General features: G+C 45.5%; 1 protein-coding gene across 11 annotated transcripts in view; it reads right to left on the minus strand.

Moving 5' to 3' along the window:
• Window positions 1-15,079, minus strand: part of TRIM9 (tripartite motif containing 9) — a 127,908-nt gene extending 112,829 nt beyond the window's left edge. For all 11 annotated transcript variants that reach the window (XM_045014156.1, XM_045014154.1, XM_045014153.1 and 8 more), the window contains exon 1: window positions 14,222-15,079. In XM_045014156.1, the coding sequence (XP_044870091.1) occupies window positions 14,222-15,037 (816 nt within the window). In that variant the 5' untranslated portion in view covers window positions 15,038-15,079. The remainder of the gene's footprint in view (window positions 1-14,221) is intronic.
• Window positions 15,080-23,282: the final 8,203 nt, after the last annotated feature.

The raw sequence follows: 23,282 nt of genomic DNA on the forward strand, positions 1-23,282 counted from the left end.
AAACTGGAAAAGTAACAAAAAAAATCATTTTGGATCAAATAAAACTTTTTGTTCAAACCGAAACAAAATGCTTCATTTAATCTTTGTGGGTTTCATAACATATTTAAAAAAAATAAAATTGCCACAGGACTCTTTGTCGCTTTTTACAGATCCAGACTAACACGACTACCCCCTTATACTTGATTCCAAAATGAAAAGTCTTTCCGAAAAAAAAAAGTGAAAACATTTTGTTTTGACTTTTCATTTTTAAAAAAGTTGTATTCGACCGAAACAATTATCTGAAATCGGCCCAGATCTATCAATTGTTTTGGTCCACTTGCACTGGAATTTTTCAGTGTAAAAATAATTTGCATGAAAAATTTCACCCAGCTCTAATTGCAACCAATTCCCCCATGTGCTTTGCTTGAGATCTAAACAACTGGGAATTCTATGGATCTTGCAGAAGCAAGACTGTCTTGCAAAAAAAGCTGTTCAATTTGTTTTTTCTTTTCATAGAGGCAGTCTTTTTTCTTCTGTTGTCTATTGTCAAACAAGCACCTCAACAGTTAATTCCTTGTTCAAACACAGGTAAATACACTTCTACCTCGATATAACGCTGTCCTTGGAAGCCAAAAAATCTTACCGCGTTATAGGTGAAACTGTGTTATACTGAACTTGCTTTGATCCACTGGAGTGCGCAGCCCCCCCTCCCCCCGCTTTACGGCGTTATAGCCGAATTCGTGTTATATCGGGTCACATTATATCGGGGTAGAGGTGTAGTACATTCTTCAAGAACAGAAACAGCCAGTATTTCTTCCAAACAGAACTTCAAATTCATTCCAGATTAGTCAAATAAATGGATACCTATTCTGAATAGATTTTCCCTGTAAAATGCTTGGGAGTAATGTGGCTTGCTCAAGTGGTGCTATGCATGGTGATCTAGACAACCATCAATATGCTGATTTAGGTAGGGTGACTGAGCCCCTTTGAAGCAATGGGCTTAGTTCTGATCTCATTTACAACAGAGTTAAAACAGAAAGAACTCTGGAGTTTTACTAGCATCAGTGAGAATCAGGTCCAGTGCCTCTATGTAGGCTTGGCAGAATTAGATTTGTATTTTTGTGTAATTTAGATGGATAATATTGATAGTTATTTTTAAGCATTTTTTCCTTATTTTTATTTATTAAAAGTTTCTGAGTTGTGCAAAATTATGGATGAGGTCAGACAATGGAGGTAGTCAAATGAAAATTATTTAATGACAGTAGATGTTGAATTTCAAAAAGTTACAGCTTTATAACCATTAAAACACAAATTGTCAACATCATGTCAAAATATACAACATAAATATTCTTAAATGAAACTCTAATAAATTCTCAAGCTGCATTTTTCTCATTTTGCCTAGCTGTAAATTTCAATTATTATGGGTGGAAATATTTTTTCCATCAGTTTGTGAAATCGACGTTTACTGACATTTACGAATAAAAATGGAATTCTTCCAAGCCTAACTATATTTTCCATTTCCAGGAAGCTTCGTACCTTCCCCTCATGATGTCTACATAATAGGAATTGTTTAGATCTCTTACTATAACTGGAATTCAGATGTGTCAGCCTCAGTGTTACCTGCATGGTGTTAGTCCGGTTTGGTTAACTACTCCTTGCATGGGGATACCTTGCATGAGTGTAAGGATGAGCTGGACTGTTTGTAAGGCAATCTGCCAACCGGAATAGAGCAAAGAAAACATGAAAATCCTAAGTACAGAGGAAGGCTTAGCCATGATCAAATTGGAACAAAACTGTTGTCCATTTTATGTTTATAATAAGAACCTCACAATGTGTAGTGTTGTGACAGTGTAATGACAAGGGGCTGAGGCTCATTTTTAAATGATTCTCTTTGAGAAAAAAAGGCATTTTTTTTAAGAAAAAACACTTGCTTCAAAGGCAGCTGTTACCCAGTTTGAAAATGACTTTTTAAAAAACCCAACTTGAATGGGAATGCTACGATGTTATGTCAAATGATGTCAGAAGTTTCTTCACATTCTAAGAAAGATGAAAATATTTCAGAATGATTTGTTCTTATGTCTAGCAAGCATATGCCCTGTAAGAAGGTTCACAGCCTCTAAAGACTAGTCCTTTTCTTTTGTTTCTTAAACAATCTTCTTATTTGGTTAAAAGATTAACCACATGTAGTTATTGTCATGGAAATACGGTACAATTTCTCTGTTATGCACAGCCAAGATTTCAACTAGAGTGATGGAAAGGGCAGGAGCTTTCCAGAATGGGGGAATATAAATTAATAAACGAGATGATCTATTTAAAATATGACCCTCTAACCATGGGGGATTGGTTTTTATTGAGGAGTGAGAAGAAAGAGCCCAGAGGAACAGAAGTGTAATCTCCTTGGGCCCGTATTCCTGGCTGAAGACTGCCGGCCTACTCTTTGTTTGATCTTACTGTGCACCTTGTGAAGCTTAAATATAAACTATGTTTTTTTCATTCTTAACATCTTTTACTTAATACCCTGTGCAATGTTTACACTGCATGTTAAATGGTCTGCTTTCTCATCCTTGGAATACAGAGAATCAAAGGACACATTGCTACCTACTGCAGCTTCCAATAGAAAGACAGGCCGTCTCATTCACCTCCCATTGACACTGGTTTTAAACCAGTCTATCTCCACTGACTTCAACTGAGTTACTCCTGATTTACACCAGTGTAAGTGTAAGGTGAATCAGGCTGAGGGGATCCTCATTTATGGAATTGGCTGAAATTAATTTTCCATTAAACACAAGGAACTTGGGCCAGATTTTAAAAGGTATCTAGATGCCTAATGCAGATAGGCATCTAGTGGGATTTTCCAGAGCGTGTAGGCACCTAACTCCCATTGGCCACTAGGCACCTATCTGCATCTTTAGGCACCTGAAGACCTTTAGAAATCTGGTCCTAGATATTCATCTGGTGTAACTCAGCAGAACTCCACTGAAATCAACTTGTTTTAGGACTCACCACTCAGGTCAGTGGAGCTGTGCTGATTTACACGAGCTGAAGTTATGAGTCCATTTTCATTTGCAAGTGTTTGGAAGGACTTATACTAGCATCCAATGCAGCACAAAGTCCTCCCGAATGTGCTGTAAAACGATGTATTAAATTAGTTTTGATTAATTAGCTATTCCGGATTGCATATTATTCTGTTAACTGCAGCATAGCTGGAAAAAAAAACACTTGACAGAAAGCCATCCTATAAATAAACATTTATGCAAAGCAAGACTAAAGACCATCGGGGCTAGATCCTCAGCTGATGTAAACTGATGTAACTCTATTGACCTTAATGAAACGTTGGCCTCACTTTGATTTCTAAGGATCTGCGCTCATTTCCATCAGCTGAGCATCTGCCTCCAGGAATTAGAAAGAAAAATGAAGGGATCGGGAATGAAGTTAGCCATTGGGAAGCAAGAATGAAGAGGCTGTGGAGAAAGAACACTGGGGGTATGGCTACACTGGCGATTTGCAACACTGGAAAGCCTCCACCAGTGCTGCAATTAGTAAGTGGCCACACCTGCAGGACACTTCCAGCGCTGCAACTCCCTGGCTGCAGCGCTGGCCGTACACCTCACTCGGCATGGGGAATAAGGATTCCAGCGCTGGTGCTGCAGCGCTGGTCATCAAGTGTGGCCACACACCAGCGCTGTGATTGGCCTCCAGGGTATAAGGTGTATCCCAGAATGCTTTTATAAATTACTCTCTTTGTTTTGTTATGCAGCCTCTCTTTGTTTTGTTGTGAACGAGCTCCGATCGGAGCTCCGTTGCCGCTTATCTAAAAAACAAACAGAGCTCCTGTTTGCTGTGATCATCTGTACCTGGCTGTAAACAATCAAATGAGATTGCAGGCAGGGAGTGAATGAAACAGCGGGGAGTCGTGTTGGCTGCATGCTGTTTGCAATTAAGAGTTAAGACTAAGGGGTTGGAAACATGTTCTGATTTTTCAAGTCAGGAAGCTAAACACACAGTGTTGGCTCCAAAAATCCACTCTCTCTCTCCCCCCGCTCCTTGTCACACTAGACCCCACTCCACCCCCCTCTTTTGAAAAGCATGTTGCGGCCACTTGAATGCTGGGATAGCTGCCCATAATGCATCACTCCCAGCAGCGCTGCTAATGCTGCAAATGTGGCCACACACCAGCGCTGGTAGCTGTGAGTGTGGCCACACACCAGCGCTGCTCCTACACAGCTGGATGACCAGCGCTGCAAACTACCAGCGCTGCAAACCGTAAGTGTAGCCATACCCTGGGATGCTAGTAAAATGCGCAGGCTTGGGAAAGTGCAGATTCTAGCCACTCTTGTTTTAACAGCGAATACTTTACTTTGCAAATGCAAATAAAGCTTCGTCTGCAAAGCAACTCCTCGGATCTTTCCCGTGAGCATCATGTGTTAAAGGAATCCCTCTACAGTCGGGCAACTATATGTCACAAGAAAGTGTTATCTACAAAAGCTTCTTTCTCCAGCAGATGACATAAAGCTGGGCCAGGCAAGCAAGTTAATTAATAATGCTGTCTTCCATTCAGTACCTTGACTCTGCTGCCTGCTCAGAATCTTACTGTCCCTAAGGCCGATACTAGTGTGTAGGCGGCATTATTCACTTTCTATTTGTGCAGATGTGCGGAGCAGAAGGCACAAAATTAAGCTCACAATAACTTTCATTTCATGACTCAGAAAACATTATCTCTTCTTTGCATCACTTGCCTCATCTGTTCCAACACCATCCTGGATCAACAGATATCCAGATCACACATTAGTCAATTAGCCTCTCCCTACTAACAGCCTATTAACGATTGGGGTGTCACCTGTGGAGCCCTTGTTTTGCTACTGTGAGCCATTAAAATTGCCATGACCTGAGATTCCCCAGATGATGCAGTGGCAAAGATCCACCATCAGGCAAGAGGGCTACCATGGACATGTTTTGGGAGGTGAAATTCTCTCCAGGGCAGATCAACCAGTACAAGGCCCATCACCATTTAAAATCCCACTTGAAACCTATAATCTAGGGCCCAATCCAGCTTCCACTGAAATCAATAGGAGTCTTTTCACTGAGTCCACTGGGAATTGGATCAGTCTCCTAATCTGCTCTGTTTTCAGAGTCATGGGTAGACTTTGGTCCCGTTCAAGATCTATTGGTTAAAAACGCAAAAGCAATTTTAAAGAGATAGATGTGGAAAAAATGACAGCCCATCCTTCCTGATGCTCCACCCCTCACCCTCAGGGGAAGAAGGGTGTTACCTCTTGTTCCATTAAAACTGAGCCTGCATCTAAATTCAGAGCTCTTGCTTAGTTTTCTAGGGAAAACTGTTCAAACAGCTACATAGAGAAAATGCGATTCTAAAAGCCCATTGCAGAAATCTCTGGGTAGGTTAGAAATGCCAGCTCTCAATACTGGCTTGAACTCAGAGGCTCTGCCCACAGAGCACGGTGCCGCTCAGCATCAGTAAAGGGGGAAACATTTGGTTCATCCGGGTGGTGGGGGGCTCCTGTCAGCAGGTCTATCTCACTTGTGAGCGATGTTACACCTGAATGAGGCAGTCGTCAGAATACATCAGGGAGGGAGAAAAGCTGTTTCAGCTAAAGAACAATGTCGGCAGAAGAACAAATGGGAATAAATAGACCATGAGTAAATTAGGCTGGAAATCAGGTTTCTAATTGGCAGAGGAGTGAAGTTCTGGAACGGCCTCCCCATAAGAGGCATGGGGGCAGGAAACTCTAACTGGTTTTAAGATGGAGCTTGATAAATTTATGAATGGGATGATATCAGACAATCTCAGGGTTGGAAGGGACCTCAGGAGGTCATCTAGTCCAACCCCCTGCTCAAAGCAGAGCCAAGCCCCAGACATTTTTGCCCTAGGTGGCCCCCTCAAGGATTGAACTCATAATCCTGGGTTTAGCAGGCCAATGCTCAAACCACTGTGCTATTCCTCCTTCCCTCCCTTCCCTAAGTTTGCCCTTGATAGCTGGGACTGGACTGCATGACCAGGCAATCCCTTCCCATCCTATGATCTTATGGTCTTACAGAGATGATCCTCAGATGCCAAGTCACATCAGGAAGAAAGAGATGATGGAGAAGAAGAAGATAAGCCCACGTTGATGTGCCTGAATGGCTGGGGAAGTAGCATGGTGTATTCAGGTACCCAACTCATAGCATACGTTGGCTGTGTTTGTTAAGCTGCTTAGCTTGCACTATTAAAAACCAACGAATCAACAAAAAGCGTGTGTGGAATCCATAGGAGGGGATGTGACAAGACACCTGACATCTAATTTGATCTCTGCTGTACCTCTGTCTTAGTTCCTTTCTGCTGTTCTTGATACCTCAGAAACACACTAGACCCTGAAAGGGCCTCCTACTTCTGCATGTGCTAAGTCCAAGGGTGCCGATTGAAATTTCAGCCCAGCCTACCCCAAAAGATCACTGCTGCAAGCCAGCGGTGAGATTTCTAATTCCAGCAGCAGGAACAGAACTGCGGCTAGCCATGCAGCAAGGGTCTGCCACAAAAGCCCCCTTTTTTCTTCCAATTTCCTTCCTGTATCTTTCTTTCTGCCAGTTGTGTGTGTATCCTGATTTGTTGCACATGACTGTGTTTGTGAAAAAGCCATAAAATATGATCCGGATGCCAGTGAATTTGCGCTGCAAGTGACTCATCAAATATTTCAATGATCTCCTGTGGCAGTTTCTTGCATGCTATGTCAGGGTAGCTGAATCCCTTAATTGTACAAAAGATGAAAAACAAATCTCTGGGTTGCATTAATGTGGGTTGTGATGGGGCATTCGGGACTAGGGCTAACACATAACAGATCTTTCCACCAGACAAATTACACTCCTGACAATGACATTACTACCCAATAAACCCCTAGCAACCAGAATAATGCCCCCAAACAACACTGAAACAAATCAACACAAGTACATCTAAAAACGCAAAAACAAAAAACATAACCCCAAGCAGAGTTTTTATCCCAAAAAAGGAAGAAGTGCCAGTGACCTCATTGAGTCCACTAGGGATTTTGCTATTGCTGTTGATACTACAGTGATGGGCAGCAGGCTAAAACTCTTAGAGAGACAGAACTAACCATGCCACGGCCTTTTCAGTGGCCATCACAGAAAACCTGTAAACCTATTTAATCCTCAGCAAAAGTCTGGGCTGCCATTCTTGTGGTATAGCCTTTATAGTGTGTGTCTGTCTTGTCTATTTAGACTGTAAGCTCTTCAGGGCAGGGACCACCTACTCCTCTGTCTGAACAGTACAATGGGCCCCCATGCTTGGCTGACCCTCAGGCACTGCTGTAATAAACACGATTAATAATAAATAAAATAATAATAATTAATAACAAACATTATACTCTCAGATTTCTCACTGAGATCAAGAGGAGCTTGGGATGTGCAAGGAATATAGGATTTAAACCCAGGTTGTGGTTTTCCCTTTGACAGAACAAGTAATCAGGTTTGTCTCCAGAGAAAGTCCAGAGAGCAATTTTTGTATATTTTTAAAATGAGGATGTTTCAGACCATAAAGCCATTTTCCTCTATGTTCGCATGAAGGCGTTTTCAACAGCTGCCGTAGAAAACAGGACAGCTAAGAAAAGGATTTCTCTCTTTATCTGTGTGCACTTTCAAAATCACTGCTCTCTGAAATATCTATGGTTAAATGTGCCCCAATGCAGCTAATGTTTTGAAATAATCATCTGAGAGAATGATACACTCAGCCCACTTTCACTGGATGGTGAAAAACGGGGTCACTTGTTAACGAACTGTACAGAGGGAGTTGAATGGTCTCATTCCTAAGTAAAGCATACTGTATTTAACAGCAATTGCACGGGCAGTCACGTATCAATATATAAACATTGCTTTCTAGGCATTCTTCGTTCAGCACAGATTTAACCAATGATCATGTTCATCTTTTATTAAAATTAATGATAAAAATGTAGCTCAAAGTATATGTTGCATGTAACCATTCTATAAGGTGGTTCACAATGTACAGGCAAGCTCTGTCATTCCTTTTTGCAAGCTTCAGGGTGGCATTTGAGCCAACAATCCATCTCTATCACTGCAAAATGACTCGGCAAATAGGAACAATATTTCTCAGTTTTTGAAAGTAGCTCTTTTAGCCAGGCTTGGTTGCATTTAAGGGCCTGATCCTGGGAGGGTCCCCTGGAAGGGACATCTAGAGGCCACTTGGTACCTTCCCAGAGGCACGTAGCCTCCCTGCAGGATCAGACCTCAGGCTATGACTATACTGCAGCTGGGCGGTGTAATTCCCAGCTCGGGGAAGCGTACACATGCTAACTCTAGTGCACTGAAAATAGCAGTGTGGCTGCGGAGGCGTGGGCAGCAGCTCGGGACAGCTGCTTGAGTACAAGCCCAGCTGAAATCCTAGGTACATACTCAGGGGGCTATTTTTAGCACGCTAGCTGGAGCAGAGCTAGCGCACGTATGTCTATCCATGCTGGGAATTACACCTCCCAGCTGCAGCACAGGTGTGCCCTATGCGTAAATAGTTGGTGTTATTTATTTTGATGTATGAAATCTCAAAGGCACCGACTCATGCTCTGGCTTCTCGGTCATAAATTCAATTACACAACCATACCCCATTCAAATGCCAGCTAACAGATGATCCCCTCCTGCCCTAACATATCCCCAGCAGAAAATAACACTAACCCCCTCTCGGTCACTGCAGGCATCTCAGCAAGCCCTTCAAATACCTGCCGAAACTTATGACGACTCAGGAGAGAGCACGATTTAACATTCAGATTCAATTCTCCAGGAGAAGAGGAAATGTGAATGAGAAATGATAACCTCAAATGGCATTAAAATTTAATTGTGTGTGCCCATGCGGCACTGAAGACAAGACTTTACAGAGCAAGAATTCTCCACTAGAATTTTATTTTAACAAGACAATAAAAATGAAGATATACTAGAAAAGCCAAGCCTAATCAAGAGAACAAAAGCCCCAAAGCATGTTTGTGTGTGCTTAACTTTAAAATCACCAGGACTGCTCGTGTGCTTAAACTTAAGCACATAATTAAGCGCTTTGCTGCATCAGAGCTAAAGACCACCAGAAGATAAGGGGTTAACTGGGATAGACTCATAGAATATCAGGGTTGGAAGGGGCCTCAGGAGGTCATCTAGTCCAACCCTCTGCTCAAAGCAGGACCAATCCCCAACTAAATCATCCCAGCCAGGGCTTTGTCAAGCCTGACCTTAAAAACCTCTAAGGAAGGAGATTCCACCACCTCCCTAGGTAACCCATTCCAGTGCTCACCAACAAACCATAATGAAAACACCTCTTACCCATGATGCTCCATTGTTTTGGAGACATTTACATGCATGATTTGGTGGGTAAGGTCCTCCACTACTGTGTATCAGCATCGGTCCCTTGACTTCAAAGGAGATATACTGATTTACCCCAGCTGAAGATCTGGTCCCGAAGGGTCCTCCATGTGAAAATAGGATGCTCTTGATAAATTAATAGACATGCTCCTCAGTGGGAAACAGCTGTTTCTCCCACCCATTGTAAAACACAGCACAACACTCACAGTCATTTAGGGCTCATGTCATGTTAACACACTGATGGACCACAATATGCACGTGAGTTTCATTAGTAGGTCAATATGTTAGGCTGTGAGATGCAGCAGCAGGATGATATAGACATCAGAAGATCAGTGTGAAAACTACTAGCTGCTATCAATAATATTACATCTTTATTATTTATTTTTCTATCATTTTGAAGGATAATATCAATGTTTATTTTTAAACATTTCCCCCTATTTTCATAGATTTAAATGCCCACAGTTGAAGGAAATTATGGGGAGACAGGGAACATCAGGCAATGAAGGGGCCAAACAACAGTGATTTATGACAGTAGATGTTGCAATTCAACAAGTTAAAGCTTTCTAACCATTGAAATATAAACACAACATCCTATGTCCAAATAAACAATGTAAATATCCTTCAGCCAAACTCTAATAGTTCTCAGGCAGCAGTTTTCTTACTCTGCCTATCTGTAAATTTTGATTATTGATGGAAATACTTTTTGTCGGTTTGTGTGTGTATAGTGAAATCGACGTTAACTGACATTTACCAGTCAAAATCTTATCCTTCCAAGTCTAATATTGTACTTACAATGCAGCCATTGCAACCCCGATGTAGCAACACTGCAGCTCTTTAAATGCCAGAGGAACAACCCTCTTTCGAACACACGTACAATACTGCCTAGTGTAGCACAAGCCTTTAATTCCTTTTCCATTTGGAATAGCACAGCTGTCAAGCGAAGTGACAGCCTGTCAGTATGGAGAACGCCCCCCCATGCCCAATTTAAACAGAGGACGGAATTACAGCGCGGCAGTCCTGGTATATTCTCCACAGGGCTGTTTGCCTCCATATGTTGTGTCAAAACACAATGTGAATAAATGAAGATGTTCCTGCAAAATTATTTCATTAGGGGTTGGGAGAGACAGGCCCACATGTCAATATCTCTTACATCATGGATTTTCCACCTACTCCTTCCAATGTGCCCCGCCCTCCAGCTCCTGTTTATTACAGAGGGGCAATTATTTCAATGTTAGCCCAAGTAATGAGGCTGTGCTTTCATGTTTCATCAGAACACACATTTCAGTGAGCCCTGTCTGCTGACATCCAAGTCACTTCTGCCCTAGTTACCTTAGATGGGAGGTCACCAATATGCATCTGAGCATGCATGATATGGTATTTACCAGCGATGGATTTACCAGGCCAAATCATGGTTTTTTATCGCTCCAGGAAAACCTAGTTAGTTCCCATTTAAGGCATTTTCTATTTTAAAGACTGTTTTGTTAATGCACACGACATTACATTTAGTTTTAGTTACCTATTCTAATTGTGGTTACATATGGCTTTAGATTAATTTAGGGTTGTGCAAAGAAAAAGCTAAACTGCAGTGGACATACTTAATATATATGATTATAATCCTGACCATCAGTATGTCTGTGTACATTTCAGTTTGGTATTTTCTTAAGGAAGTTATAGGTGTCATGACTCAGATGTCAGTTTTCAATATTATTATATAAACAATAATCAAAAACATGAAAATAACAATAATGCAGAGTTGTGGGCTTGAAGAAGCAATCAGAAACATGCAGAGTTGCAGATTACCACTCCAGGTCCTTTTGGCCACACAGCATTCTGTGGCAGAAGACCAACTTTGATGTAGCGGATAGACCACCCTATTCCTCAGTTTTGAATGGATGTATCCAACGTTTGAAAAGATTCGTTCTATGCCCATTCAATTTGCTGGACACTGATGCAACTGCATCACCAGTTCTATGAAGTCAGATGGAATATCAGTATTCTTCAAATTACAGGGGGAACTTTTTCCCTGATAGTGGATGAAAACATTGATTTTGGATATGGAATTTCTTCTATTTTAAATGCTAGTAAATATGGTAGAAAGTTGGGATTTTTGCTGAGCAACCACTGCCTGGCAATTTCTTCTTGTTCAGCTGACAATTTCTTTCCTGCATATTTTGGATGAAGGAGGTTGGCCAACATGTGTACAGGAGTAATGGCCTCATGAAATCTCTTTTGTACTTTTGCTTTGTGTGCTGCAAGATCTTCATTTATCAGTTGATCCAACCATATTTCGCATGCAACAGCAATTGCTGATGTGTTCCTTTGGAGTGTGTCAAGTGCCACGCAACTGGTTTCAACTGACTGATCAAGTTCTTTGCTTCTTGGTAAATCCCTTGATTATTAATTATACTGACCACTTTCTCTTCAAGTTCTGCCTCATGAGCACTCACAATCCTGAGATAATGCAGCCGATTTTTAATGTATGTTTCCAGGCATGTTATTTGACTGTTCCACTGTGTGTCACCAGGGATTTGGGGTTGTACAGATCCTTGGCATTCTTTTAACCAGGCTGCAGGCTGATGGTGGTGATGAAAATACTTTTGTAAATCTACAACACGTGTCATCAAAGCACTTGGGGTAAGGTCTTGTCCAAGTAGATTGAGCTAGTGTGATGCACATCCATACGTAACCAATGTGTCGTCATCTAGTTCCAAATCACTTCTCATACTTTGCATCATTCTCTCATTGTCTGTCAGGTAGCTAAGTATCAGAGGGGTAGCCGTGTTAGTCTGGTTCTGTAGAAGCAGCAAAGAATCCTGTGGCACCTTATAGACTAACAGACGTTTTGCAGCATGAGCTTTCGTGGGTGAATACCCACTTGCATCCGATGAAGTGGGTATTCACCCACGAAAGCTCATGCTGCAAAACGTCTGTTAGTCTATAAGGTGCCACAGGATTCTTTATCAGGTAGCTGTTAACAATACAACCAGGCATTTCATTGGCTAACTCCTTGGCTTCTCTTGCCAGTGTAGCACAGCACTTTGCAGTCGCCTTATTGCTTCCACTATCAACTGCTGATACATAAACCACAGTTTTCCCTATCTGCACCCAGTTCGCTATCACTGGGTCACTGTGCACATTACTCCAGCCATCTAGTATTAATTCATGTAATTCATTGCGTGTGTCCACCCTAAGCCATCACTAACTGTGTCTAACAGTTCACCTGCCACCTGCTTTCGACTGGGTGCTTCGTAGCCTGGCCTTAGGAAGATCATTTCTTGAAATGTTGGATGCTCAATAACAGAAAAGGGAATATTACAGCCAGAAAAAGAAATCTGCAATTTTCAAATCTCTCGTTTCAGTTCTGGGGTTGGTTTTGTTACCAACATATGCCTTCGTGGATGAAAAACCGTGGCACTTCCTCGTTGTCTTTGGCCGACCTGGATCTGGCTTTCTTTCAATGTGCTTGGCAGTGACAGTGGAGAATTGTCAGTACCTTCGTCCTTAGCAGCTGATTCTAATACTCGCACACGTTTAGCCAAAGTCAGTGGTTCCAGCGCGTCTTTGTTCTTTTCGCTGCATTTTGCAAAAAGTTTTCTCATACGGTCCACCTTCCCACTCACTTTTTCTTTACAATTTCGGCATCTAAGACTCTCTGTGCCACCTTCACGAACTCTCTCAAAATAACCATGAATTGGGTCAAGCGGTCTTCCACCTTTGCACATCTTGAAATATTTCAACGTGAGTCACGGTACTCACAGAGTTTAGCCTGGACAGTATGTTTGCCAGTTTACCTCAGAGAGAATCTTCTCAATCTGGGAATCCCCTTTCTTTGTTTACTAAACAAACAGGTAATCTTCACTGCTAAACACAGAAGGGGAACTCCCAGATTCAGAAGGTTCTCTTTGAAGTAAACAGCTCCCAGCTTTAAGCAGAGGCTCTTTTTTGTTTTATTTAATTCCCTTTCATTAGAAATCTAGCACACTAGATTATTGCAAATCTAGTATCAGTTTGCTAACTATTTTTCAGTCATGTTCATTCATGTAGTCTAATAAAACCCCAGGTTCGGGGTTTAAACCGGTATTTACCAGCTCCGTGGCCTCAACTAGTTTTTCCCGGGAAATTGCCAACTCTGCAGCTCAGTCCTGGATTAAAAATGAATTTCTCAGCATGGAGAGAGGAGTGGGAATCGCAGCCCCCTCGCATTATTCTGCTTCATTACAGGAGTCTCCTAACCTGCCCTTTGGCAAAGAAGGTGCATTATGAAGTGGCAGAGTGCAAGAAAGCAGCTGATCAGTATTCAGTAAAGCATGTAGCCGGGGAGCTGCCTACCCACTCCCAACCTTCCTCCTCACCTCCCGCCACCTCTAGATGACTCAGGGCACACAGTGATGCTCAGCCCACACACAGCCCTTCATCAGCAACACGGCATCAAGCCCCGGCACTCTGTGCCCCAGGAGGCCGGCACCGCTCGCCCTTTGCAAACCCTCATGCCCTGTTACCTGCCTGGCCTGTGCTCTGAGCAGATTCATCCGCACGCCCTACGCTGTGCCAACCCCGTCCTTAGCCAAAACCCTCTCTGAAGTCTATGGGAGCCTGGGGAAGGGCGAATGACTGCAGGCAGCACCAGCCTGGGGGCTTATGGAGGATGTGCAAGAATTGCATTGGGGTCAACCCCCCCCCCCCACACACACACCATGTTCTCCCCATTTCAGAAAGGAAAAGGCCCCGGTTCACAGCGCTTGGGCTAGCAAGGGAGAGGGGGCACCGAGCATGCCGGTGCCCAGACACCCCGGGGATGGGCGCTACCAAACAGCGACAGACAGACCCCCCCCAGCCCCCTCCCGAGCAGCCCTTTGCCAGCTCCGGCGGCAGCACCCACCTTGTGCAGCTTCCACATGGCGCCCAGGGCCTTGACCTCGTGGCTGGAGTGCTTGCCCTCCTCCAGGCACTGGTAGCACACGGGCGCCTTGCACTGCACGCAGTACATGCTGTGGTTCTCCAGCTCGTGGTCCGTGCAGGTGGAGATCTTGCGGGGGCTGAGCCGGCGGCTCACCCGGCCCTGGGCCGGCGGCACCAGGCGGTGCTTGGCCAGCGGGCCCCGGGGCGGGTGGCAGCGCAGGCGGCAGGGCTCGCAGTAGAAGACGTCGCACTGCTCGCACATCGCCGTGGCCTCCTTGGGCGCCTTCTCGCAGAGCTGGCAGCGCAGCGCGGCCGCCTTGCTCTGCTGGTAGCGGTCGATCACCCCCTCCAGCACCCGGTTCTTGGGGAAGCCGCGCAGCCCCCGCTCGTCCAGGATCAGGCTGCGGTGGCACTGCGGGCAGGTGAGGCAGGCGTTGCGGGGCACGGGGGCCAGGGCGGCCGGGGGCAGGTGGGGCGGCGGCGGCGCGGCGGGGGGGAAGACCCGCACCCCGTTGGGGGATTTCTGGCACGGGGTGGTGGGCGCGCTGGCGAAGCCGCCGTAGGAGCCGTAGCCGCTGTCCGCCTCGCTGTACAGGCTCATCTTGTCCAGGTCCAGGTAGTCGTAGTCGGAGACGCCCGAGGCCCGGCGGCTCTGCGGGGACTCGGCCTCGGGCGTCTGCACCAGGATGTGGCGGGCGCAGGCCTGGCAGAGGCTGTGCGAGCAGGGCAGGATCAGCGGCTCGCGGTAGAAGGAGCCGCACACGGGGCATTTCAGCTCCTCTTCCATCTCGTCCATGGGCGGCGGCGGCGGCGGCGGGAAGGAACCGGGCGCGGGGGGGGGGGGTCTCTGCGCAGCGCCCCGGCGGCGGCGGCAGCACCCTGGCCAGCGAGCGCCCAGCCGCCTGCCTGCCTGCCTGCCTGCCCGGCGCGCGGCTCCACTGCCGGCCGCGCCGCGCCGCGCCGCCCGCCAGCCCGCCGCCCCATTGGCTCGGCCCGCCCGCCCCTCGCGCGCCATTGGCTGGCTCCGCCCGCCCGGCTCCGCCCCGCCGCCCCATTGGCTCGGCCCGCCCGCCGGGCTCCGCCCAGGCAGAGCGCGGGGGGCGCTGCGGGACGAGGGGAGGCGGCGGCGGCTCCTGGCGGGTGTGGGGGACGCCGGGCGTCAGGGGAGTGTGTGGCTCCGTTCCCAGCAGCCCCCGCGCTGGATCCCTCCGGGGCCTCAGTTTCCCAGCGCTGGACGAGGACTGTACCATTCTGGGGGGCAGGGACTGGCTCTGCCTGTACAGCGCCCTGCACACTCCGGCCCCTGGCTCGGCTGGGGCCCCGGGGTGCCCGTGTCATATTATAGTGACACACGAAGAGGCGGGAGTTACCTCACAAGCGGAGAACCATCGTTGACAGGGCCAATTCGATCAGGGTGGATGTGGTCCACTCCCAATAATGGATGGGGAGGTGTCAATTCCAGGAGGGGGAAGCTGCTTTTGTAGTGAGCCGGCCACTCCCAGTCCCTATTCAAGCCCAAATTAATGGTGTTAAATTTGTCTTTTGTCTCCTCTCCCTCTCTGAATACCTGTGACGTGGCTTCCCCCCTTCCCCTCCCCCCTGGAATGCTTGTGGGATGAATGGGCTGCTTGAGCAGCTGGAAGATCAGAAGAGCCCCCAGGTAGACAAGGTGTCTGGGACTCTAATTAGGCAGCGATCACACGCCCAATGCAGGGACACTGCATGGACACTGCCCGAAGTGGAGTTGAACCAACCAGACGTGGCCACGTCCTTTCTAGTCGCAGGTCATGATACTCTGATTAGGCAGCGATCACACACCCAATGCATGGACACTGTCCGAGGTGGAGTGTGACCAACCAGATGCAGCCATGTCATGTCTAGTTGCAGGCCATGAGGAGCAGGTCCTTAAAAGGGGAAGGGGCCATGTGCTCAGGAGTGCACTTACAAGATTGTACCTCTCGTGAAAGCCCTTTGCATGGACTGCCTGGCCAGTGGTTCGCCGCATTGCATTCCATCGTGCCTCGGGAAGACTTAACTTCATCGCACCGTCCATCGCTGTGCTGTGGGACACTTACCTTGAAGAATCCTGACATCTCCAGTGTCGTGCCTGTCCTGGGAGCGTGAGTATGCGAGTATGAGTGTGACACACTCTTTTGAACTTAGCTATCAGTATAATAAATGTGCTGCTTTCTGCCAAACTTTGGTGGGTCATTAGTCCTCCCTAAGCTTACTAGCTGGCGCAATTTCAGTAACAAGCACTGTTCAGAATATGCCAGAAAATGCAGTCCCTGAGCCAATGTGTGTAAAATGTGTAGCCTGGAATAAGATGGCTCAGATATTTAAGTATGAAGTGTAAAGTTATTAAGCACATGTTAATATCTATGAGTGGAGGTGCTGATGGCAATAGACATTTTACTGGAGTAACGGCTAGAAGATTTCACCCTCCAATTTTCAAGTTGAAAAGCTGCCCAGAGCTCCTGTTCCTGTTTATCTTCTTTTCCTGCCTGCAGTGGCCCTGATATACCTCAGAAGCCTCAATTTTTTTCTCAACTTTAAAATGTGGAATTTTCTCGGTGTTTGGTTTTAAATATTTTCCTATGAAAACTGGAACTCAATCACTGCAGTGTTGTGTTTAAGAGCCCTCTGGAAAGTAACTAGCCTTTACACAGAAGTGAAAGCAGTGTTGCCAACTCTCATGATTTTGTCATGAGTTTCATGCTAATTATTGTTTTCTTTAAAGCCCCAGCTCCTGGAGTCAAGTGGATATCTGATTTCAGCCTTCATTCTTAAAGAAAAAGGAACTTTCTAGTCCTCGTGGCTGTGGAGAAAGCTTCAAAATGTGACCCCTAAAGGCACAAAAAGCAGAAGGCAAATAAAAAGAATCCCCAATCTGTTATTTTTACAGATTGGTTTTAAAGCCAATCTCATGATTTCTGGTGAGCCTGATTCATGAGTTTGGAACATTTGGGGTTGGCAATACTGTGAAAGTTCAGTTTCACTCCTGTTTAAGGTCCGTTTCTAGTCTATTATTTGGTAGTGAGGTGACACCCCTAGAGCCCCAGGCAGGTGCAGTATAAACTCACGGGGCCTTGCCCTAGTAGGATGTTTCCAAAGTTAAATGATCTATTCCAGGCTTGGTGAACTGCAAGAACAACAGTTGAAACAATTGTAGAAAGATCTGGATGACTGATAGAAAATCATCTAGATTTTTTACAATTGTTTCAATTGTTGTATCAAGAGTTAGTAACAAAGTAAGAATATACATTAAAATTTTAAACCTAACCAGTGTTCCTTAAGTGACTTGATACAGGATGTGAGAATGTGTTAGTATTAGAGCTGAGTGGGTCTAATATTTATTTCTCTTTTATATATATATATGAATTAGATGCAGTGTTCCTATGAACTAATTTCTAAGTTATTATCTGAAAAAAAACCCCAACAACCAACCCTACAGTTTTCAGGTGCCGAAGTAGCCCCTGGAATCACAATTAAAATCCCCCCACCACCACCACCAAAATGTGAAACGGTGCCCCTGATTGGGCAGGGGAAAAAGTGATAATCTGGTGCATTGCCAAGGCAACACAATCGGCTCTTCATAAGTCTCTTTATGAGCAAGGCCTAACAATCCCCTCTGGTAGGGATGCTACAGCACCATCCAGAGAAGGTGACGTACTCCACCGGGGCAGGAGTGTCTCTCTCCATTATTCCCCCTTGTTTTCAGACACTGGAGCTGGGACAAGCTCGGTACAAGTCTTGCAGTCTCTGGGAAAGAGGTCTCTTGGGCTCCCCTGTTAGAAGTGTTCATAGGGACTACAAAGGTCTCAGCCTGAATCTTAGCTGGAAGCACACACAGACCCTGTATGTGTGTATGTGTGAATCTCTCCTTAGTGGGTACATGCAGTCTGGTGTTAGACACAACAGAACACTTTACTAGAGTTTCTCAGGAAAGCTCCCTTGGTGAGCATTTGCAAAATAATGTTAACAGTTTTCCTTCTATCTTGTCACTGAGCTGTGTTAATTTCCTCTAGATATTATTGCAAAACACCGCACCTTGAAATGCTTGTATAGTAAGATTCCCTATAAATAGCCTTGTACTGCATTGATTTACTGGGTGAAGAAACCCATAGGGTCTGGAGTAGGGAGGAAACGAATTGTTTCAAAACGCAGAGAATAAAAGTGGAATTTTAAAAGTGTCTTGCAACCAGGGCTGGCTCCAGGTTTTTTGCTGCCCCAAGCAGAAAAAAAAAGAAGCCATGATCACGATCTGCAGCTCTACCGCCGCCGCTCCACTCTTCGGTGGCAATTTGGCAGCTGGTCCTTCACTCTGAGAGGGAGTGAGGGACCCACTGCCGAAGACCGGTATGTGCCGCCCCTCTCCATTGGCCGCCCCAAGCAGCTGCTTGCTGGGCTGGTGCCTGGAGCCAGCCCTGCTTGCAACCTTTGCATCCTCTGACTTTTATAACTTGAAGCACTTACTGACTGGGGCACTGCCAATGTGTTGGATGAAAAAAGTAAGGCCTGGTCTACACTAAGAAGGGGGGTCGAACTAGGGTATGCAAATTCAGCTACGTGAATAGCGTAGCTGAATTCGAAGTACCCTAATTCGAACAACTCACCCGTCCACACGCGGCGGGGTCGAACTCCGCGGCTCCCCCGTCGACTCCGCCAACTCGTTCTGCCGAGGTGGAGTACCGGAGTCGACCGCGGCGCTTCCGGAGTTCGAACTATCGCGTCTAGATCAGACGCGATAGTTCGAACTCCAAAAAGTCGAACTCTCCGCGTCGAACCGGCAGGTAAGTGTAGACATACCCTAAGATTCATATAGAGTTCTACATTCTTGCAATGAATATATATATTTTAGACTCCCCCCCCATGTGGTATTTACTGTAGGCCCTACACAAAAACTATATAGTGATACAAAGTGTACTAGTCCAGTGGATAATCACAGAATCATAGCAATATAGGTCTGGAAGAGACGTCAAGAAGTCACCAAGTCCAGCCCCCTGTGCTGAGGCAGAACCAGATAATCCTAGATTGTCCCTGATATGAGTTTGTCCAACATGTTCTTTAAAATCTCCAATGATGGATATTCCACAGCCTGCTCTTGGAAGCCTATTCCAGAGCTTAACTATCCATAGAGGTAGAAAGTTTTTCCTAATATCTAACCTAAATCTCCCTTGCAGCAGATTAAGTCTATTACTTCATGTCCTACCTACTGTGGACATATTTAAAGACTGTTATCAGGTCCCTCCTCAGTCTTCTTTTCTCAAGACTAAACATGCCCAGTGTTTGTAACCTTTCCTCATAGGTCAGGTTTTCGAAACCTTTTATCTTTGTTGTTACTCTCCTCTGGACTCTCTCCAGTCTGTTCACATCTTTCATAAATTGTGGCACCCAGAACTGGACACAATCTTCCAGTCGAGGCCTTACAGGTGCCAGAGTGGGACAATTACCTCCCATATCTTACCCCAGAATGATATTTGCCTTTTGTGCAACGGCCTCCCATTGTTGACTCAGATTCCATTTGTGACCCACTTTAACCCCCAGCTCCTTTTCCACAGTAGGACCACCTAGCCCGTTATTCCCCATTTTGTAGTTGTGCATTTGATTTTTTTTCTTCCTATGTGAAGTACTTTGCACTTGTCTTTATTGCATTTCATCTTGTTGATTTCAGACCAATTCTCCACTTTGCCAAGGTCTTTTTGAATGTTTGGGTCTAGGCTGAGCTTGATGGTCACAGTGCTTGAAGATGCCGTATGCACGGAAAGCATCCTTCGGTGGGCAAGAGGCAAAAGATGATTGGAACGGCTGTGCATAAAACAAACCTGGGTCACAGGGACCTGGCAAATCTCAGCCAAAATGCTGCTGTCATCCAGATGAAACAGAAGTAATGCCCTGTGGCCCAAACCTAAGGATCCAGGAGTGCTTTTGTATGGCTCACAACACACGTGACTCAAGCCAAGACATGGTGGTAGGACTGCAGCTCATCGGAACCGCCTCTCCGCAGCCTGTCCATTGATGAGCACAGCCAGAGCACAACTGTGCAGAGTCCACCACTCAGGTCATCCTAGCACACTCCTGGCATTCCAAAATAGCAATGGCCACGGGCCTGTTAGTGCTTCCCACAACCCTCAGAAACATCCATCCTCAACGTTCAGAGAAATCAGAGTATTGGTGAGAAATTAAATATTACGGCTGTATAACAACTCTCTCTAGATACCTTTGATTAATCACCTGTGCCTTGGCATAGTCTGCATCTTGGGTGGATTAAAGGGATATCAGTGGGAACTGAACCCACCACTAGTACCACTCCCCAGCCATTTAGTGCAGAAATTCAAGTTGTGCACCGTGGTGCCACCTGTACTGAACTACTTTACACAGGGCAGAACCGTCAAATGGATTCCAGCAGGGCAGAACCAGAAATCCCACCGTGACCATTCAACCTCTATAAACATGTATTGTTACTGGGCAACATCTCCCCACGCTCTGCACTACTGCCTCAGGCCTTGTTAACATCACCCTGAGCTTCCACATGGTATAGACAGTGAATACCTTCACTCCAGGAGCACCTGCACAGTCACCAACCTGGCAATGGTGCCCTCTGTGGAGCACCAGTCTCTCCACATCAATCAGGCTGGATTCAGGATGAAGCAATATCATGGAGAAGAACAAGTATTAGTGTCCCTAAAGAAGTGTCTGTGGCTCATCAGCTACACACCATGTTTTCTCACATGGCCATCAAGGCCATAAGACACAAGACAAAATAGCATCACAAGGATCGTAAATTTTAGTTCTCGCAGACATCAATCAAATATCATTGCATGTCCCTGTCCACATCAGCTAGACCCATCTCAGTACGCATACAGTGTGCTCATATGGAACAGGCTGGATATTGACACTGACTATTAGTCTTGGCTAATAGGACATAGGTGGTGACAGTCAGAAGACCCCCAAGACTTGGGTAGTAGGTAGAGAGTGATAGACAAATATGACTAGCAGGATATATGGAATACCTCCAATAGTGCGTGTCCGTGAGTGCATTTGGTGGTGTGCATTTGTGAGAGTGTGAGCTCTGCTGGCTGAGCAGCTTTGGTAGATATCGATAAGGTTAAAGTGGGGTTTTAGTGGGGCTGGCTCACTGAGGTTGTGCAGATGCACAATTTTCTTGAGGTGGAACAAAGGGACGGCTCCTTATGTCGTCTCTACCCTCGTGCATCCATTCAGGGCCATCCACAGTCACGTGTATCTAAAATTTGAGGGCTCATCAAATTGCATTCAATATGTTGGGAGGAGTGGGGACGACTTTAAGGCACACAAGGAATACAAGATCGTCCTTGAGTCATACAAGGAAGGAAGAATAAATCAAGAGAGAGAAAAATATATTTCTCTTTGCCCCCTCTTTCTATTTCTTCCTTTCTTTCTCCGTTGCTTTTCCAGAGCAAGCTCACAGCTTACGGTGGTAGGGAGAATTGTGATGGGATCGAGATCTCCTAAACTTTTATTCACACAGGCTGTGCTTTTCTGGGTTTCTTTCAGAATCTCTTCATTTTGGCATATATATATTGAGAACCGTGGGGGAAAAAATAGATATTTCTGCTTAATGTCCCTCATTTACTGACGCCCGGTATCTGCCCATTGTTACCTCTGCTAGCACATTTCTTTTGCAGCTTGCATTCCTCTAGCTGCCCTTTTGCCTAAATGAAACCATCCTTCCTTGTTGTGTCTGTCTGTGCGGTTTCTCCCAGTCATTTGTCACTGTGGCAGGTAGGTGCTGCTATTTCTGCTTTAATTCTATGTTCAGCATGTAAATAGGGTAGGTATAAAGAAGCAAAGAGGACGGAAACGAATGCAGGCACCAATTCTGCTGGATTCTCTAAGAAGACTCCCTCAGTCAGACACACTTTGCTGTTTTCTTTTTGACACAGCGACTTCTCTCTTTACTCAGCAAAAGCGCAATATTCTCGTGCTTTGATTGCCTGCTCCTTACTCTTGTCCTGCTTGTTTTCACCCTGCGAGACGTGCACGGTGTAGCTTAAAATCTGCAACAACTGCTTTCCCCAACCTCAGAATTCGTTAGAAAAATATCACGGTGATCAGCTATTAAAAGTGAAAGGATCGGGAAATTGTCTTGTTTTACAGGCTTTTGCTTTCATTGTGTCCTGTTTGCCAGGTGCTCCTGAACAAGTAACAAGGGCAACCTTATCACAGCATTAAAATGGCTTGGGCTTGTGCTGCTGGAAGGAAGAGCCTGTTATTATTTCTGTTGCAACAGCTGTGTTTTGGGGTGTGTGGAAAGCACCACCTGGCTGATGTAAAGTCAGTAGGACTGTTCTTACGAATAAGTGCTATTAGTAAGGGTTGCAGCATATCGTTACGTTTCCACATGTATTGTAACTATGGATCCCAACTTACTGCTCTCATCTATTCATAGCATGCACCAATGCACCCTCCCAGTCCACAGATGCATTTGCATTGTCTGCTGCGAATGCAGATTATAAATCATGCACAACACTTGTAGATATTGACATGAGCAATAACAGCTCCTAACGAGTTACTAATCACCCATTTGGCCCAGTTCATCCCCTAAAGTCAACACAGTTGTTATACCCTGGATGAGTTTGGAATCAGGTCCTTTTCCAAAGGTGCTCTTATGGCCTATTGTATTAAATACCCTGAATTTCTATGAGGCTTCTTAAATCAACAGACAGAAAAACAAAGCCCAAAGAAGAGTCATCCTACAAAAACTCTGACAGATAATCTCAGGGGTCTTCAACTCTGCCATCCCTCTTTGCATAAGGGATTCTATATGCTGTGAGCAATATTCCATATATCATGGGTTCGATCCTGTGTGGTACTGACTTGAAGCCAGTGACACTACTCATCTGCTTACAATTAGGCATGTGCTGAAGTTCCTTGCTGAATTGGGGCCTTCAGTGGAAATTGAGGGCACTCAGCCCCTTGAAGAAGTGCTCAGCACCTTGCAGGATTGAGCCCCATATGAATAGCAGAGTAAGTTATTTTACACAGTGGCTATTGTTTGT

This window comes from Mauremys mutica, chromosome 4, assembly GCF_020497125.1.
Source record: "Mauremys mutica isolate MM-2020 ecotype Southern chromosome 4, ASM2049712v1, whole genome shotgun sequence".
Classification (NCBI taxonomy): Eukaryota; Metazoa; Chordata; order Testudines; family Geoemydidae; genus Mauremys; species Mauremys mutica.